This window comes from Falco peregrinus, chromosome 17 (genome assembly GCF_023634155.1).
Source record: "Falco peregrinus isolate bFalPer1 chromosome 17, bFalPer1.pri, whole genome shotgun sequence".
NCBI lineage: Eukaryota > Metazoa > Chordata > Aves > Falconiformes > Falconidae > Falco > Falco peregrinus.
In genome coordinates, this window is record NC_073737.1 from 6,135,376 (window position 1) to 6,154,254 (window position 18,879).

Here is an 18,879-nt window from a genome sequence, read left to right on the forward strand (position 1 = left end):
ATGTGAAGCAGAGAGGTTTTGTGTTGGTAAGAGCTGGAGGTCTGTTCCCTCAGCTCCTCTTGCTGCTCTTGGGGGCCCCGGGAGCTGGGGGGAATGGGCTAGCTTTGTCTCTGCAGGGCTGAGAAGTGCCTCTTGGTGTGCCCCTGCAACGATGCTCGGCCCTCCTTTGCTCCCAGCTTGCCACAGCATTTGTAAATCCCTTAATTGCCCCCTTTTTCCAAGACTGAGCTATGAGTCCCTGCCAGTGATCATAACAAGGAAGCTTTGGGATGCATTCCCGTCCAAGTAGAGAAGTGGAAATCCCAATGCCTTCGAGCGAAAGATGCATGAGTGTTGCACAGAAGTGTGTGTGGCGCCTAGGACTTGAAATCCTAGTCTGAAAGTGCTTAAACTCAGCACCTGTCAACATGCTTTAGATTTGATCTCTATAGTATGCTGCCATTCTTCTAGCTAGAATGAGGTTGTGGCGCTGAGCTCTTTCACCTTGCTGGTGCTTTCCAAGGGTCATTACCCTGGCACTGTGAGTGCTCGAGAGGCATGCTTCTAACTTAGAGCAGCAGTGATGATTACTAACCTCGCACAACTGAAACAGCCGATCAGAGCGTACGGTGCATGTAAATGATCTTGATTCCTTGTTCAGCTGCCAGCACAGGGACACCCACCCTGGACCTGCTGGACCCTCATGTAGGATTATGTGTACTGGGAGTTGTAGGGAAGGATTAGGTTTTTTAGTTGTCCCAGCTCGCTGGATGACGGGGAAGCTGCTTCATCCTGAGGTCTGGACTTCTGACATGCTTGTCTGGAGGACCAAGCCCTGGCTGTGCCTCAGGAGCTGGCTGGCTCTGGGTTGGAGCAAGCCCTGTGCCTGGGGAGATGTTGCTGGGAAGAGGCGGTGAGATGATGGCCATGGACCCAGGCGCAGGAGAGGACATGTGCTCGTAGTTGGTGCTGCGAGGGGAGCAGGGAGACTTTTTTTAGGTGACTTGGAAGCCAGTCCCAGTGGCCAGGGAGAAGGCGGCGTGAGGGGAACCTTTTTTAGCTCGGAGATTTTGGCCAGTGCTCCAGTGCTGTGGGCACTACGATCCTTCTGAATCACAGCAACAGAGAGCCCTGAAGCCCTGTGCCTGTTGGATGTGTTTCCCTTTTGAGAGGAGAGCAGGGTCTGCATGAAACCCAGAGCCGGACGGCTGCAAGTGGTAGCAGTGACTGCTCTCCCTTAGGAGAAAAGGGAGCTGGGTGTGGGGAGCAGTTACCATGCTGATCAGTAAGTCATAGACTCACAGGGTGCTCTGGGGTGGAAGGGACTTTCAGAGTCCCTCCTAGTCCAACCCCTCTGCCATGAGCAGGGACGTTTTCACTAGATCAGGTCGCTCAAAGGCCCGTCCAAGCCGGCCTTGAACTCTGCCAGGGATGGGGCACCCACAACTTCTCCGGGCAACCTGTGCCAGCATCTCACCAGCCTCACCGTAAACACTCCTCCTTTATTTATGTCCAATCTAAACCGGCCCTCTTTCGGCTTCAAAGCCTCGCCCCTTGTCCTGTCACTACAGGCCCCCGTGAAGTCTCTCCACATCTTTCTCATAAGCCCCGTTACACACCAAAAGGCCGCGGTGAGGTGTTTGTGGAGCCTTCTCCAGGCTGAACACCTCCAACTCACTCAGCCTTTCGGCACAGGAGAGGTGTTCCAGCCCTGCGATCATTTCCATGGCCGCCTCTGGACCTGCTCCAGCAGGTCCTTGTCTGTCTTGTGCTGGGGACCCCAGAGCTGGATGCAGAGCACCATGTGGAGTCTCAAGAGAGGGGAGTAGAGAGGAAGAATCCCTTCCCCGTACCTGTTGGCCACGCTTCTTTGGATGCAGCCCAGGATGTGTTTGGCTTTATGGGCTGCAAGGGCACGCTGCTGTCTCATGTCCGATTTGTCACCCACCAGCATCTCCAGGTGCTTCTCTGCAGGACTGCTCTCCGTCCATCCACCCATCCATCTGTCCGTCCGTCCATCTGTCCGTTCCCCAGTCTGTGCTGGGGCTGGAGATTGCCCTGATCCTTGCACTTGGCCCTGTTGAACTGCATAAACTTCACATGGGCCCACTCCTCCAGCCTGCCGAGGTCCCTCTGGATGGCATCCCTTCCCTCAAGTCTTATGGACTGTACCACTCAGCTTGGTGTCACCTGCAGCCGGGCAGAGGGCGCTGTCAATCCCATTGTCCACGCTAATTAAGACATTAAACCATATTGGTCCCAGTATGGACCCTTGAGGGACACTGCTCCTTGCTTGTTTCCACTTTGTGACATTGAAGTCACAGGGCTGCTTCAATGGCAAATGTCAGTTCAGAGGGCTTTTCTTCTGCTTTGACGCCGTGGTTCCTCTGAAGCAAGGTGTGCTCCAGCAGCATCCTTGCTGCAGAGGAAGAAGAGCCCAAAGTGACCCAAGAGCAGGTCCTCTCTTGGAGCCCCAACTGCAGAGCTGGGCTGACAGCATCGTCAGCTGTAACAGAATCCAGGTACAGCGATACAAGCTCCATTTTTCCTGTTCCTCCTGGGTGAGCGGTCATGAGCCCAGCAGCGTGACCCAGTTGGGCTCCCCGCGGTGGAAGGAGTTCAGGCATGGCTGGTCTGTAGGCATCAGCTGGAAGAGAATCTCGGCCTGCGACCTCCGTGTCTGAGCCAAGTGTTGTTTAATTTTGGTTCCTTTGTGGCTTTCATACCAAAGCGTCTGTCATTGCAGTTCCTGGTGTTGGTTGAATTACCAGGAATCCGTGAATTCGTTGGAAATAATGAGTCCTGGAAACAAGCTATGCTGCTATCAGCCACTAGCTCATGCTGGGGGTGTGTCTCGTGGTAGGACTCAAACGGCTGGCTATGTCCAGCCAAAGGAGGCTTTATTATCTTGCTGTAAGTATTATTTATACTGAATACTTTCCTCTGGTCTTCTTATCCTGGAAAGCCTCATCTGGTCAGTCTTAGAATACAACTTGGCAAATGTAGCTTGCAAACTGTGCTTAGCGTGAGGGGAAGAGAGCAGCGCTGGTGCGGAGCGTGGGCAGAGCTCCGGCTGAGCCCAAGATCGGGTGTTGCCGGCTTGTGGCAGAGAAAGCCAATTTCTAAGCAGATCCTGCTGGCTTATTTTGCTTTGAAAGAGTATTTCTTAACACTTGACAGAGCAGTTAATAACAGGAGTGGTTTTGAAACTTGGAAACGATCTTGTTTCCTCTTTCTGAGCAGTGAAATCCTTAAAGGTCAGCTTTTGTGGTGCAAGTTCTACTGCCAGCAGCTTAAACCATGGCCCAGCGCTGCTGTAATTCAAAGGAGCTGCATGGGTAATCTCAGAAATTGATCTTTCTTCTCAGTTGCCTTTTGTTTAGCAACTGGTTTGTGTCTGGTTTGTAAGCTCTCTTTGGATTAAGCAGTGTGAGCTTTGGAGAAAATGTAAAGGGGAGAAAGCTTCCCTGGGGGTACTCGGTCTGACAAGTGGTGGGGCTGGAGCCACCAAATTCCTCTTTCTCTTGTCTTTTCCATTTGAAAAAAAAAAGAAAACCAAACCAAAAAACAAAAGTCATCTCATCCTGGTTTTCTGCTGCAGCTGATCCGGCATGGTAAGTGGTGTAAAACAAGGACAAGATGACTGCAGGAACTTGATGTGACCTGTTCAAGGAAATAATAGCTTGGCACACTGAAATCCAGGTGGTGCATGGAAGGCAGTGTGTGTCTGAGTGTCTGTCCGTCTGTCTGTCTCTCTGTGGAAGGCAGCTGCTCGTGCCTCTTGCCCGGTGGAATGGAAGGAAATAGTCCTCCAGCTTGGGAAGAGCCAGGCAAGCCCCTGCTGGGAGATGCGCTGGGAGCACTGCCACCTCCCCTTTCCCCAGCTGGAGACCTTACTACCCAAACATCTCACCTAAACGTGTGATTTTCCCCCGCTGACTGAAAGGAGAAGTGTGTTCAAAGCATTTCTTGTAACCCAGGTGAGATTGAGGCACTTGGGTCACCTAACCTAGCCGGGAGGCACAGCTCCAGTGACGCACGCTGCCCGCCACTCCGGCAGCCCTGCCTGCATCCGGCACGGTGCGCCGGCGCTCCCGCCTGTGCTGAGCATGCTCGAGAAATGATGGCATTGTGCGTGCCTGCCTCGGTGCTGGTCTTCCTCATTAACGGCCTGCTCATTAACACCCTGATCCCCTTCCTGCCTGTGTGTAGGCAGTAGCGGTGCCTCCTTGGGGGTGACCTTGAAATCTGGTTAGCGATGAGCAGAGCGAAACCCTCTGGGAGCAGATGTTGCCGGGAGGCATCTCGCTGCTCTGTGGCGGATAGCGCTGCCCTTGATGCAGCTTGTTGGGAAGGTGCTTTTTGGTGAAGAAGGTAGCAGGTGAAGAGGCTGTGGTGGGCGGTCTCCCTCTGTCATCCGAGGGGTGCACGTGACAGGAGATCTCAAACCATGCAGCTCAACTGCTCCCCAGTGTCTGATGCCCCCCATTCCTCTCCCTGCCCCTCCCTCCTCTCACCAGACTTTCCACCGGGATTTCTTTTCCACCTAGCGCGTAGTCGTCCTCCATCCCAACCCTTTTGCCTCTGATGGTTTTTGACTGTATTTTAAATACTGTATTTTTTTGACTTGTGCTTTCCATGACTAGTTCTCACAGTTCCAGGTTTGTTTTTTTTTTTACTAACTTTGACTGCGTCTCTCTGTCTTCTCCCTTTCTGCACCCCCTTCCCTACCCACCCCAGATCTCGCAGTGTTCAAGGAGCGGCTGAGAGTGTTAACAGTAGGAGGTATGCAATTAATGAGCCTTTAACCCTCTGGAGTGCAGGACTCTCTTTGAATAGGTTATTCTGGGCATGAACCAAGCTGATAAAGCGGACCCCTCCCGTCTCACACCACTCTTGAGTTTTGTAACATGCTTATTTTTAATTTGTCCCGCTAAAAGTCTTGATGTAGGTGCTCGGTTAGTGATGCTTCACCTGTAGAGATCCCCAATTTAGAGCCTTGCTGGCCTTTTCCATACTGTGTGTTTGCATGCCTAGCTTGCTAGACTACACGTTTTGTTGTGAATGTTCATTTTACAAGGCCTCAATCTCCCCAATTGGTTCAAGTCTTCTAAAAATCCAAGCTGTCTTCTGACTCTGCCCTGGTTTTGTCATGGTGAAAATTTGGCTGCTCATCGCTAGCCTCCCCTCCCGTCTGATGGTATTGCTGCCTATAAATACTGAGCACTGTCAAAAAAAGGCTGGCAGGCTGCGGCAAAGCAGAAGCAGAGATGCTTAGAGCCCTGGAAACTCCTTGCAAAATCTGATACCCACCCGCTCCCCCCCCCGGAGCGTGCCTGAATCTTCAAACCAGCATGGCAGAGCGAGCCGGAGCCCTGTGCTGCAGGGTGGGAGCCACAGCAAGTTACCTGAAGCTTCCCTGAAACCTCCAACCAGCGGTTTCTCTGGGATGGTGCGTACTAACGCCACCTCTCCCCAGGGCTTCTCTTTGCCTAGGAGCCACAGAGAGGTCCTGGAGACATGGGGCCAAACCCGCAGCGGCTGCCAGCTGCGGCTCGATGCTTCCAGGCACCACCGCTCTGGAGCTGAGCTCCCCGGGGTCCAGCTTAATTCCTTTCCCTGGCGCTGGCAGTGCCCAGGAGGGTCGTGTGGGCAGAGCAGGGGATGGACGGCAGTGGCAACCAGGAAAACCTCTGCTCCAGGCTTGCTGTGGGTGTTGCCAGCCGCCGGCAAGCACTGTGCTTGAGGCTGCACAGGGACGAGCGGTGGCCAGCCCCATCTTCAGCTCATCCTCTGTTCCTGACCAGAGAGCGAGGGCCAGACTCTTTTTAAGGTGAAGTTCAAGGAGGGCCAGCCCAGGAGGGTCTGATTTTTGCCTCCCTTTGCTCAGAGGAAGGTGGGTTACGCTGCCCTGCAGCGCTTGCAGGTGGCATCCCCTGTACCCTCCCTGCAGGAGCCCCCAGCTGGGGCACTGGGTGGCGTGAAGGGAGCCGGGAGGAGCGGTGGCAGCTGCCTCCTCTGTGGCTCCTGCCCTGGGTTAGAAAATGCCCTGAAACCTGGCTCTGCGGGGGGCAAGGAACAGGAGCCCGAGAAGGGCTTCAGGGCTGTGGGCCAGCAGCGGGCAGCTCTGCTCGCCCGCCCCTTCCAGCCAGACTCCTGCTTCCCAAGGGTCCTGGGACGGCCCTTCCCGGCTCCACTTCTGCCTTGCTGCATCAGCCCAGCGAGTTCATTGCCACTCCTCCTCCGTGCCTCAGTTTCCCCAAAGACAGCCATGAATGTCAGCGGGTGCTGAGGCACCTCCGATGGCTTTGGGGTGCTGTGGAGCTGCTGCGGGCCCTGGCAGGGCCCTGCCGACGCTGTTGCAGCCGTGGGTGGTGTCGGGGCCTGTCTGCAGCTCTACAGCTCGATGCTCAGCTCTGAGCACTGCTCAGCACCTTCTCCAGGCACAGCCCAGCTCCCCGCAGCCCCACCTGCCGCAAGCAGCAGCCACCTACAAACCACCAGGTGCCAGGACCTAGAAGGAGGGAGTTTGCTGAGCAGAGCTAGGCTAACCCCCTAATTGAGAGGCTGTTAATTGGGTGAGGGGGTATCTGGGCACCAAAACCCCTGAGGGGCCAGCTGGCTGCCCTACTGCCAGGCTGAGCTATTCAGGAGAGTCCGTCATCGCAGAGCCCTGATGCCGTTTTCTCTCTTTTGCTTCTCTTTCTCTCCCTCTTTGGGGTTTGTCTGTTTTAACCGTTTCCTTCTCTTGCGTTGACTCTTCATTTTTAATTCCCACCATGTGGTGACACCTCTGTTGTGCTCGGTGACTCCTCTTCAATTCCTGTTCCCGTTCTCTCCCCTCTGTTACAATTTGTGGTGTATTTTTTGTGTTCTTGGGGCTACAAACTTCCTGACTCTTACCCTGGATTTTAATTGCTGGTTTACCTGCACATACATATACATATATATACATATATTGCTTTGTGTTTTCACTTCCTGCGTTACCTTTCATAATAACCTTGTTCTGTGCTCAATGTCTTTTTGTTTAATTATGGCTTGGATTTTACCTGTATAAACCTCCCTCATGCTTATTTTTGGTTTTATGCTGCTTTTTTTGTCCCTTCCCCGCCTCTCCCAATTGCACCCGGTCCCTGCGTGACGGTGTCCCCCCCCATCCCCCTTCCTTCCTTTTCTCTCTTGCTTTCGCTTGTCCCACCCATGAAAAATCCTGCAGGCTTTTACGGGCTGGATGAGTCTGACCTCGACAAGGTCTTCCACTTGCCCACAACCACTTTCATTGGTGGAAACGAATCGGCTCTTCCGCTCCGTGAGATCATCCGTCGGCTGGAGGTGAGGAGGGCAGGGGGGGCTCTGCAAGACCTGTTTGCAGACGGGGCTGGGGCAGAGTAGTTGCTTTTTGAAGGTCCTGGGTCCGGCTGCTGCCTGCAGCCTGGGCCAACCTGCAGGTCTTAAGCCTTTCACGTTGGGAGCTGCTCCTCGGTGCTTGCCCCACTTTTGCCAGCTGCCCCATGTTACCTGTTCACCTCTGATCACCTCCAGCTTCGTGCTGCATTGGGGCAACGTATTTGCTCTACCCAAGGTGGAACAAATCCCAGGCAGCTGAACAGTTCCATTTATTGAAACCTCTCCAGCTGCTTTCGAGTTGAAAGCAGCAAACTGTGCTGGGAGAGCACAGGAGCGGGCTGGAGGAGGAGGCTGCCCTGCGTGGTGGCCTCTTGGAGGGTCTCGGTGCAGGAGGAGCTCCAACCTGGGGCTGGGGCTTCCACCTCTTGCAGCCAGTTCCCCTTTCCTGCCAAATTTCGTATCCTATTCTGCCTGGTCTGAGAGCGCAGACAGCTCTCAGGCAAGCTGTGGACTTGCTCAGATGTTCTCTGCCAAGACAGGTTGACCTTGGGAGAAGCAAAGCTGCACCGACATCTTAGACAAGCTGTAAGAACGGGCTCCTTATTTGTTGGGGCTGGTTGTTTTGCTGATTGTCTCCCTGCCATGAGAAGTGGTGTTGTGGACCTGATGCCACAGCTGATGCCACCAAGAGGGAAAACATGCCTCCAAGGTGGATGTAAAGCACTTGAGGGTCTGATCCAGGGCCCACTGGGGAAAGGGAATTAAACATTTTGATGCTGGGTCGTGTGCAGTTTCCAAGCTGCCCCCCAGCATCCCAGGTTGTCCTCTGCCACGTCACCTTTCCTGGGAGAACAGTTCAGATGGGGCTTCCGCAGGGGGGCTGGCACGGTGCTGGCTGCCCGGCCCTGCTCATGGGTCCCCTGGGCCACTGCCGCAGGCAGCACTTGCGGGCGTTCAGGCAGCGTGGTGGGGCTGCCAGGCAGGAGGGTTTGTGTCTCCACTGGTGCAAGAGGGCTCTTTGTCTTGCTGGAAGGCTGAAGAGAGGGATCAGAGAGTCCCTGGCACCCCGGTCCCATACGATGCCACATGTGCCTGTCTTTGCCGAGGGGTGAGGAGGTCCTACAGCCCTGGCTGTTGTCTCATGGCCCTTCTCCTCCCCTTGGGGCAGATGGCGTACTGCCAGCACATCGGTGTAGAGTTCATGTTTATCAACGACCTGGAGCAGTGCCAGTGGATCCGGCAGAAGTTTGAGACTCCGGGCATCATGCAGTTTACCAATGAAGAGAAACGCACGCTGCTGGCCAGGCTGGTCCGCTCTACCAGGTACCCTGGGGGGCCTTCACCTTCTCCTTATCTTCCCTTGCTGCCTGGGGTGGTTTGCTCCCAGCTGGAGTGAGGCAGTCACCATCTGACGTCATCTGTCGTCATCTGTCACGGTTGGCTTAATCAGCAGGGTGATGCCAGTGACCTGCTGGGTTGGCAGGCTCAGGTGCTGGCAAAGAACCTGCAAATGTGGGTGATCCTGAAAGACAATAAAAGATCCTGAAACCTAAAAATAAGGTTGAAGTGCAGCACACTGTTGGGGTGGGGGAGCGGCCAGCCAAGCTCTGCGGGAGACCAGGGTGACTGGGCTGCTGCACGATGCCTGCTAAAGCATCACTTGATGCTGTGGCTCCCCTGCTGTGGTCCCCATCCTTTCTCTGGTTTCTGCCCTCAGCTGTAGCCCTGGCACTGATCCCACTCTCTCTTTGCCTTCCAGGTTTGAGGAGTTCCTTCATCGGAAATGGTCTTCAGAGAAGCGTTTTGGTCTGGAGGGCTGTGAAGTGCTGATCCCAGCCTTAAAGACCATTATTGATAAGTCAAGCGAGAAGGGAGTGGATTATGTTATCATGGGAATGCCCCACAGGTAATCCTGCCTCTCTCCGTGGTGATGCTTGGGGCGTGGAGGAGGGGGTTGCAGCCGGGGTTCGGTACTGGAGGGCACACCGGTTTCTGCCATCACCTAACTGGTCTTGCCTGGGGGTGAACCTTAGCTGGAGAGCTCAGGCCTTGGCTGCTCTCCGCTCATGGCTGCGCTTTCAGCTTCAGCTAGTTTGTAAATCCACCTGGAGGGGCGTGGTGCTCCGTCGGCAGAGCTGGAATCCCAGAGCAGGATCCAGCCTGCCCACTTTGGGGCAGCTGTCAGGATGGGGCGGTCCGTCCCTGTGCTGAGGGGTCTGCAGTCTCCTTCTCGGGAAAGCCCTCCCTGGGTGACCCTACAGCCATCGCAGGAGGTGCAGGGTTGCGCACCACCTCTGCTTGATGGGGGGATGGCAAGTCACCGTCTGCACTCGATGCCAAGTTGGCCGGTGGCCAACAATGGTCTTGCTTTTACAGGGGACGCCTCAATGTTCTTGCCAACGTGATCAGGAAAGAGCTGGAGCAGATCTTCTGCCAGTTTGACTCCAAGCTGGAGGCTGCTGATGAGGTGAGTCTTCTCCTCTCTGTAGCTGGTTGCTGTTGCCTGTCCCCGTGTGGTCCCTGGGTGTGTGCCTGTGCAGAATGAGCTGGACTGGGTCACTGGTGTCACTGGGTGGCGTCGGCATCGCAAGGGTTTCCACGCATACCTGTGCGACTGTAGCCTTCGTGTTGGTGCCAGTGCTGGTCTGTCCTTGCCTGTCCTGGGGGTGACGTGCCCTGGCTGCTGCTGGTGTCTCCAGCACGGGCTGGCTGGTCAGCGGCTCTCCATGGGCATAAAGCAGCCTTGAGGTGCACGGCGAGGTGAGGGGAAGGCAGCTGGGAGCAGGGGTTGGCTTGTACCCTTGCAGCAGCCCCCGGCCCCCATATGGGGCCCTAAAGCAGATGCAAAAGCCCCAAGGCTTGAGTCGCTTGTGTGTGCACTCGTGTTCCAAAGCTTCCAGCATCATAAGATGGGATCATTTGGCTTTTGGAAAGCTGGGCTGGGCTGGCTTTATCCTGCTGTGCCCTTCAGATGGGGTTTTGAGGTGAGAAAGCAGCACCCTGGGGTGTCAAGGTGCATATTGCGAGCAGTGCCAGTGACAGCTGTCCTGCTGCAGGGTGAATAGAGCTTGGGTGAGCGTGACATGTTTTCCAGTGTCTTCCCCAAACTCCCCACACTTGGTCCTTCCCCTGCACCTTAAACCTTACCTAGATGGGCTTGGTGTGTGTCTGAGGTGTGTGGGTGGTTTGGCACCTGGAACAGGCTACTTTTGCTTTGCTGGGTGCCAGGTCAGTTCCTAAAGTGAGTGCCTGCTGCCTTCTGCCACCGCCTCCAGAAAATGCCCCCTTTTTCCAGCCCCTGGGGTCAGTGCCATCCTGCTTCAGGTCTCCTGTGCCCCCACAGCCACCCAGGTTCCTCGGGGTGACTCTCCTCTCCCCTCCATCAGGGCTCCGGTGATGTGAAGTACCATCTGGGAATGTACCACCGGCGGATTAACCGTGTCACTGACAGGAATATCACCCTTTCCTTGGTGGCAAATCCTTCGCACTTGGAGGCAGCTGATCCCGTTGTTCAGGGCAAGACTAAAGCAGAGCAGTTTTACTGCGGGGACACGGAAGGGAAGAAGGTGAGTGGTGCTGAGACACCCACAATGAAGTGGCCCGGGCCAGATGGGGTTTGGTGGGAGGCAGGTTGGTGGGAAGCGAAAAAACCCAGCTGGTGTTTGTTTGCTGTGCCCCTTTCCCTGCCGTCACCCTGACTTTGCTCTGCCATCCTTCACCACTGTCTTTGGGGACAACTTTGGCAGGGGCTCGCCCACCCCGGGCTCCCGTTGCTGCTTCCTCAGTCTTTGAGCCAACTGGCTCAGCCAGGCTGCGGGGAGCAGCAGATGCCCAAACTCCTGGTTGGAAAGCAGGGAAATGAGGGGCACTCCCAAAAGCCAATCCAAGCATGGCAGCTTGGGGGACTCGGCACTAGGAGTCTCAAGCTGAGGGATCTCAGCCTGACCGGGGATAACCATTCCTGGGGCTGGGAAAGCTGGAGCCGTCAGCAGGAGGCAGCTCTCCACACCCAGGTGGGAGAGCAGGAGGGGAGCGGGCTGCGGGGGGGTTTATTTGTGGTCTGATTCATCACAGACCTATCTCCAACACCAAGAAGTGGAAGGGTGAGATCAAAAGTGCTTCCCTTCCTCCTACACCCCAAGGGCTGGATATAAATAGACAAACTGTCCTCATCTGACAGGCGGTGTCCTCAGCCAGCCCCTGGGTATGATAGCAAAGTAACGTCACTGAAGTTGGAGCTAGCTTCTGGCCTAGATCCTGCCCAGAGGTCTTCTGGAGTGAAAGCATGGGGGAAAGGGGCATTTTTCTTGTCTTCCCCCGTCAACAAAAGGCTTTGCTTTGAGATGTGTGTGTCTGGGAATGGGGCTCGCCTCCCAGGTGCTGTGCGCCAGGTGCCGTCCCGCTGCCTGGCTGAGGCATCCCAAGTGTGCTGTCCTGGCGTGGGGGGGAAACCGGTGGCCACGACCTTCTCCCTGGCAGTCGCGCCCATCGTGGCTGGCCCCTCTCCGATCCCCTGAGAAAGCATCAGATGCATTGGCGAGCTGCTCCATGTCCTGTCTGGGATGCCAAAGGCTCACGGGGATGAGACTTGGGCCCTTTCCTGGTGGCTGCCTCTGCCTGCCAGCCCCACAGAGCCCCTGCTGACTGCTGTGGCTTCACATCTCCCAGGTGATGTCCATCCTCCTGCACGGAGACGCCGCTTTCGCTGGGCAGGGCATCGTGTATGAGACATTCCACTTGAGCGACCTTCCCTCCTACACCACCCACGGCACTGTTCACGTTGTGGTGAACAACCAGGTGAGGAGCAAGTCCCCTGCGTCCAAGCAGGTCCGTTGCAGATCAGCCCCTGCAGGTTCAGGTCTAGGTGGTAGCTGGCAGCAGGCAGTAGCTGTTTCCCAGCCAACGTTCCTGGCATGAGCCATGATCCTGGGGTCAGCAGGGGGTACTCCACACCCAGCTACTCAGCAGGAGCAACTTTTGAGTCCAGCCTGGCACAGAGGTGGTGCAGCCTGGTGCTTGGCGTCTGAGATCACGCAGGGCTGCTCTGTTGTGCCCCATGTAAACCAGAGACATTTCACTGGGGCCAGCCCATCCCTGTGGGTGCAGCGGCTTAACAGCCTAGGTGCCGGGACCGGAACGGGCTGCGGTGCCTGGGTGCAGGAGTCGGGCGGGTTGTGCTATGACTGAGCAGTGCAGCCATGGTGGGGGAGCCCCCAGCTCAGCATAGCAGCCGAGCTGCCCTCGAAGCTCCGTGTGCGCTCACCTGGTGCTTTCCTGAACTGGTAAAACAGCTGCCCCAGGGGCCCAAGTCTATGAGTGTCCATAGAAGGAGCTGTGTAGCAGAGCCATATTCCAAATCCTTACCGCTGTGCTGGTCCTGTTCCCTCTCACCTGCTACAGATTGGGTTCACAACAGACCCCCGGATGGCCCGCTCCTCCCCATACCCAACCGATGTCGCCCGTGTGGTGAACGCACCCATTTTCCACGTCAATGCAGACGACCCAGAGGCCGTCGTCTACGTGTGCAATGTGGCAGCAGAGTGGCGTAGCACCTTCCATAAGGACGTGGTGGTGGATTTGGTGAGGAACGTGGCAAAAGGCTTTATCCTAAAGCTGTGGCTCTGCTGTGGGTGCTTGCTGATACCTCTTGGGGTGTATTTTCTGAAAGCTGAGGTTTCTCCTCAGGGCTTGTTTGGCCCTTTTGACGTGATGGTAGGGAGGAGATGGTGTAAAGCAAGGCAACGAGGCTGTAATAGCACTTGGAGAGGTGACACTGTCTCTGTGTGGAGCCTGCCCTCGCCTCCCACATTGGAGAGGACGTGCGTGGGTCCCTCCTGGGCTGTTTCAGACCCTGCCTAGCACAGAGATCCAGGTACCTCCGACTGCTTTTGGAGTCGCGGGTTGCAAGGAGCTGCTTTCAAAGGCTCTTTCCCTTCCCGGCAGGTTTGTTACAGACGCAATGGCCACAACGAGATGGACGAACCCATGTTCACGCAGCCCCTGATGTACAAACAGATCCGGAAACAGAAGCCAGTGCTGCAGAAATATGCAGAGCTGCTGATTTCCCAGGGGGTGGTAAATCAGCTGGAGTACGAGGTACTGTCCCTTGGGGCCTGGAAGGAAAACTGCAGGCGGCATCTCCGGGTAAAAACTATGTGTTTGGTTCTTACCTGGGTGTGAATGATGCCCGTTTCTGCTTGTGCTTGTCACCTGAAGCTGGCAGAGCTGTGCTAGGGATGGGTGAGCAATGCAAACCTGGCAGCAACCAGGTTAGGAGCCAAGGCTCGTCCTGAACAGCACAGGAACATGTAGTTCAAGGATGCCCCGTGATCAGTGCAGCACAAGCCATACGGTGCTGGGCCACTGCAGTGCAGCTGCGACTCACGGAAGAGCTGGGCTGTGCAGCACTTGGGCTCACTGTGGCCTGGGGGGATCTGGGGCAGGTCCCCTGCACAAGTTCTGCCTCCCTGGCAGCAAGCGTGGCAGCAGCTCTGCCAGCTCTTTGTTGCCCCCGGTACCACGTTGCAGGATCTTTCGGGTAGAATGTGAGTAGCCGGCTCAGATGGCAGCGGGGCTGTCCTGAGGGGGACAGGGGCCTCCGGCAGCAGCTCTGCGCTCTAAGGCTGAGCTGTGCGGCCCTGGGGCTGCCCTGCTGTGGGGACCAGCTGTGTCCTCCAGCACCCTTGCAAGCTCACGCCGAGGCCGCCCGGCTCATCACCCTTGTTTGGAGACAACTAAAAGCTAATGCTTTTCTGCCTCCTGGTTCTGCCTTTCAGGAGGAAATCGCCAAGTATGACAAGATCTGCGAGGAGGCCCATGCGAGATCCAAGGATGAAAAGATCTTGCACATCAAGCACTGGCTGGACTCACCCTGGCCTGGTAAGCCACTAGCCATGTTTTGGAGGTCCCTAGCAAAGACCCTGGCTTCTCTAGAGCTGTGACAGCTATATTCTAGTAAATCACCCTGGTGGGGTGGTGCTCTCCGCTCCTGGCAATCCCCGCCCTTGCTTGACAGTGTCCGTGATCTGAGCTCTTCACAGAGAGCTGGGCATGGCTCCCACAACATGGTGGGCTGCTGCTCCTTCTGCAGGTTTCTTCACTCTGGATGGCCAACCCCGGAGCATGACCTGCCCTTCCACTGGTCTGAACGAAGAGGACTTGACGCACATTGGTCAGGTGGCCAGCTCAGTGCCAGTGGAGGATTTCACTATCCACGGAGGTAGGAGCTTGCGGAAGCTATGCCAAACTGGGCGTTCATTCTGGAGAAGATGTGAGATAGGGCTGGAACATGGCCTGAGATGAAGGGACCTGCTACAGTGCTTCGATATGTGTGGCCAGCTGGTGGGGGGAATGGATTCTCACCCTCTGTTCTCCCGAGACCCATCCCCAGAGCACTGTGTCCAGCTCTGGGGTGCGCAGCGCAGGACAGAATGGACCTGTTCACAGAATCACAGAGTGGTCGGGGTTGGAAGGCACCTGGGGATCATCTAGTCCAACCCCCTGCTAAAGCAGGTTCTGCTAGAGCAGGTTGCAGAGTTGCATCCAGGTGGGTTTTGAATGTCTCCAGAGAAGGAGACCCTGCAGCCCCCCTGGGCAGCCTGCGCCAGTGCTCTGTCCCTCTCAGAGTAAAGAAGTCCTTCCTTACGTTCAGATGGAGCTCCCTGTGTTGTGGTGTGGTGTGTGCCTGCTGGAGCAGGTCCAGAGGCGGCCATGGAAATGATCGCAGGGCTGGAACACCTCTCCTGTGCCGAAAGGCTGAGTGAGTTGGAGGTGTTCAGCCTGGAGAAGGCTCCACAAACACCTCACCGCGGCCTTTTGGTGTGTAACGGGGCTTATGAGAAAGATGTGGAGAGACTTCACGGGGGCCTGTAGTGACAGGACAAGGGGCGAGGCTTTGAAGCCGAAAGAGGGCCGGTTTAGATTGGACATAAATAAAGGAGGAGTGTTTACGGTGAGGCTGGTGAGATGCTGGCACAGGTTGCCCGGAGAAGTTGTGGGTGCCCCATCCCTGGCAGAGTTCAAGGCCGGCTTGGACGGGCCTTTGAGCGACCTGATCTAGTGAAAACGTCCCTGCTCATGGCAGAGGGGTTGGACTAGGAGGGACTCTGAAAGTCCCTTCCACCCCAGAGCACCCTGTGAGTCTATGAGAATTAGTTCACAAGGGAGCTGTGGTTAAGGGAAGTGAACTGAGCTAGCTCTGCTTTGGAGCCGATCCTTCTTTGCAGGGATGATTCCTCATCCCTGGTTCATCCCTGTGGCAGAGGTGAATCTGTTCCTCTACCTCCAGGCATTTGCAGTCTGTCAGTCCGTGGGTGGATTGTGGGAGAAACATGGTGTCACTGGAACTCCCTCCTGTGTGGGCTACAAACCGTATTCCGTCCTGGCAGGTTTGAGCCGTATCCTGAAAACCCGTGGGGAGATGGTGAAGAACCGGACAGTGGACTGGGCCCTGGCAGAGTACATGGCGTTTGGTTCCCTGCTCAAAGAGGGCATCCACATCCGCCTGAGTGGCCAGGACGTTGAGAGGGGGACGTTTAGGTAAAGCCATGCTTTTGGTGGCTGCAAAGGTGCTTCTAGCCTTTCTGGAAGGCATCCGAAGGGTGACGGTGAAGTAACGCTTTCCCCTCTTCCAGCCATCGCCACCATGTCCTGCATGACCAGAATGTGGACAAGAGGACCTGTATCCCCATGAACCACCTGTGGCCCAACCAGGCTCCTTACACTGTCTGCAACAGCTCTCTGTCGGAGTACGGCGTCCTCGGTGGGTGAGGAGGTCTGTGCTTGCTGCCCAGGGGTGAGGCCACTCTGGGAAGATAACCCCCTCGCTTCTCTCCCATCCTTCAGGATTTGAGCTGGGCTTTGCCATGGCCAGCCCCAACGCCCTGGTGCTTTGGGAAGCCCAGTTTGGGGACTTCCACAACACCGCCCAGTGCATAATTGACCAGTTCATCTGTCCCGGGCAGGCCAAGTGGGTGAGGCAGAACGGCATTGTCCTGCTGCTTCCCCATGGCATGGAGGGCATGGTAAGGAGCCCCCAGCTCACGGGCACCCAGGGGTGTGCCCATTGTCTGGCCTGCATAAGAAGCAGCTGAGGGCAGCAGTGGCAGCGCCTAGCATCAGCTGCTTGCACTAGCCTCGCCCCCCTCTCACTCTCCCGCTGCTTGGTCCCTGCAGGGTCCTGAGCACTCCTCCGCCTGCCCAGAGCGATTTTTGCAGATGTGCAATGACGATCCTGACGTCTTCCCTGTGAGTGGCGGCCGTGCTGAGCTCAGCCTGGCCCTCCTGTGTTCTGGATCCAACTGCTGACTTGAAACGGGGAGGGGGGCAACACCACCAGGGTGGGCCCTGCACAGTGCTACGGTCGCAGCGGGGGCTGCGGAGCCAGTAGCAGGAGGTGTGGGGTGCCCTGGGCTCGTGCTGCAGCTGGAGGGTTTCGGGAAGGGGGCTGAACCCCATGCCCAGGGTGCACCTCCACCACCCCCGGGGCTGCTGCAGGATGCAAGGCAGAGGTGGGTCCAAAAGCAGCAGGAGGTGGGGGTGTTGCTGGCCACCTCAAGGCAGGGGCACGGACCTGCAGCCTCTCCCGGGTCTCTGTGGGTGTCCATGTGCTCTGGAGAGGGAGGGGAGGGAGAGAGGGCTGGGTGCTGCTCTTTGCCCCGCTGCTGGAGCTGTGAGGCCAAGAGGCACCTTGTGTTTCTTGAAATCCCTTGAACTGCACTCACCGAGGCAGAAACTGGACGACTTTGATGTGCGTCAGCTCTATGACTGCAACTGGATTGTTGTGAACTGCTCCACTCCGGCCAACTTCTTCCACGTCCTCCGGCGCCAGATCCTCCTGCCCTTCCGCAAACCGGTCAGTGCCAGCAGCTCTGCGCCTGCCGAGGCAGGGCAGCCCCATGACCCTGCTGAGCCTGGGGACGGGACTTGGGGCGGGCTTGTTCTTGCACCTGGGCAGCAAACACGGGCAGTTTGCCTCTGGCCAGGCCAAGGACCTCGTGGTGCTCGGGACTGGCTTGGTGCATGATGTGCTGCCGGCCAGCTTGCGCAGGCGGCGGTGGCTGTGGCCCCTTCCTGTGTGGGCAGGCCAGGCGCCACGGCCGGCTGGTGGGCATCGGTAACTAGTGCAGTCCCGCCGCTTGCCTTCAGCTCCAGCTGCGGGCCAAGCAGGTTTCGGCAGCACCTTGGCCTCTTCCCTGGGGGAAGCTCAGACAGGGAGAGCTGGTGCTGTTGGAAGCAGATGCCAGATCTGGCAGAGCACGGCAGCCGAGCGAGGAGCAAATCTGCGGCTGCTCCTGGGCTCGGGGGGTGGGGGCGGGGGGGGGGCCAGGCAGGATGGGCAGGTCGGTGCTCTGGCCTTTGTTTGTAGGGGAGATGTTTCTGGCAAGGCTGACCGCCTTGCTCTGCCTCTTCCCCCCTCCTTCCAGCTGATAATTTTCACTCCAAAGTCGCTGCTGCGCCACCCCGAAGCCCGCTCCAGCTTTGACGACATGCTGCCAGGTATGGGCGGCGCGGAGGTGCTCATTTCTCCCCCCCTCCCACCCCCCCCACCCCGTGCCGATCTGCGGGATGAAGGGTGAAGGGCAGGAGCCAGTGGCCTCGGGCAAAGTCCGCCTGGCAGCGGCCTCCCTGTGCCGAAGAGCAGCTGGGCAGGGCTGATGCTGCTGGCACGGGGGCATCGCAGGCAGTCATGCAGAGAGCTCTGTGCCAGCGCAGCACGTGGGCTGCCTTCCTCCCTCCCCGCTCCCCTCCAGTGCCAAGGCGGCGTGCCCGCCCCAGCTGCAGCTGGGGTGTGCTGGCTGCGCCCATCTACCCAGCAAATTGGAGCCACCCCCTGTTAGCGCCGAGTCTGGTGCCCAGGAGAGAGGTGGCTCGGCTTTCCAGATTTTGCTGTGGCACTTCCTCCGCCAGCAGCCCCTTCCCGCCAGAGCGGTGCCACCCGGATTTGGCAGCCGCAGGTTGCACAGAGTTGCGATGGTTTGTACTGGGAGCTGACCCAGTACCAGCTGCCTGGCTCTGCCTCTCCGGTTTGCCTGCGCAGGCTGGGGTCCCCGGAGGAGCTGGCATGGGATGTGGGTGCAGGCAGCTGCCGGTGCGGTGCCGCAGGCTGCTGTGGCTGACGGTGCTACCCTCTCCCGTGGCAGGCACCCACTTCCTCCGTGTCATCCCCGACAGCGGCCCTGCGGCCCAGAGTCCTGAGCGGGTGAAGCGAGTGCTGTTCTGCACTGGCAAGGTCTACTACGACCTGACCCGTGAGCGCAAGGCCCGGCAGATGGAGGCCGACGTGGCAATCACCAGGGTGGAGCAGGTGAGCAGCATCCGGCCACCTCTGAGCCCACGGGCTGGGGGTGCTGCTCCCGTGGCGCCACTGTGATGCTGCTCCGTGTTGCCCGCAGCTCTCCCCGTTCCCCTTCGACCTCCTCCAGTTGGAAGCCCAGAAGTACCCAGCTGCCGAGCTGGTGTGGTGCCAGGAGGAGCACAAGAACCAGGGCTACTACGACTACGTCAAACCCCGGCTGCGCACTACCATCAACCGCGCCAAGCCCGTCTGGTAGG

The 18,879-nt window shown here is 57.3% G+C and overlaps 1 protein-coding gene across 11 annotated transcripts in view; it reads left to right on the top strand.

Annotated features, from left to right (window-relative positions):
* Positions 1–18,879, top strand: part of LOC101924442 (2-oxoglutarate dehydrogenase complex component E1) — a 36,139-nt gene that overhangs the window by 16,948 nt on the left and 312 nt on the right. For 7 of the 11 annotated variants that reach the window (XM_055820110.1, XM_055820109.1, XM_055820112.1 and 4 more), the window contains 18 exons: positions 7,196–7,311; positions 8,495–8,649; positions 9,086–9,232; positions 9,703–9,793; positions 10,713–10,892; positions 11,995–12,123; positions 12,727–12,906; positions 13,270–13,422; positions 14,103–14,205; positions 14,417–14,545; positions 15,714–15,864; positions 15,960–16,087; positions 16,171–16,349; positions 16,501–16,572; positions 17,057–17,179; positions 17,751–17,823; positions 18,468–18,631; positions 18,720–18,874. In XM_055820110.1, coding sequence (XP_055676085.1) covers positions 7,196–7,311; positions 8,495–8,649; positions 9,086–9,232; positions 9,703–9,793; positions 10,713–10,892; positions 11,995–12,123; positions 12,727–12,906; positions 13,270–13,422; positions 14,103–14,205; positions 14,417–14,545; positions 15,714–15,864; positions 15,960–16,087; positions 16,171–16,349; positions 16,501–16,572; positions 17,057–17,179; positions 17,751–17,823; positions 18,468–18,631; positions 18,720–18,874 — 2,428 coding nt within the window. Of the gene's footprint in view, positions 1–4,719; positions 4,765–7,195; positions 7,312–8,494; positions 8,650–9,085; positions 9,233–9,702; positions 9,794–10,712; positions 10,893–11,994; positions 12,124–12,726; positions 12,907–13,269; positions 13,423–14,102; positions 14,206–14,416; positions 14,546–15,713; positions 15,865–15,959; positions 16,088–16,170; positions 16,350–16,500; positions 16,573–17,056; positions 17,180–17,750; positions 17,824–18,467; positions 18,632–18,719; positions 18,875–18,879 lie in introns of all 11 variants that reach the window. The other 4 variants (XM_055820108.1, XM_055820106.1, XM_055820111.1 and 1 more) reach the window with 1 other exon arrangement.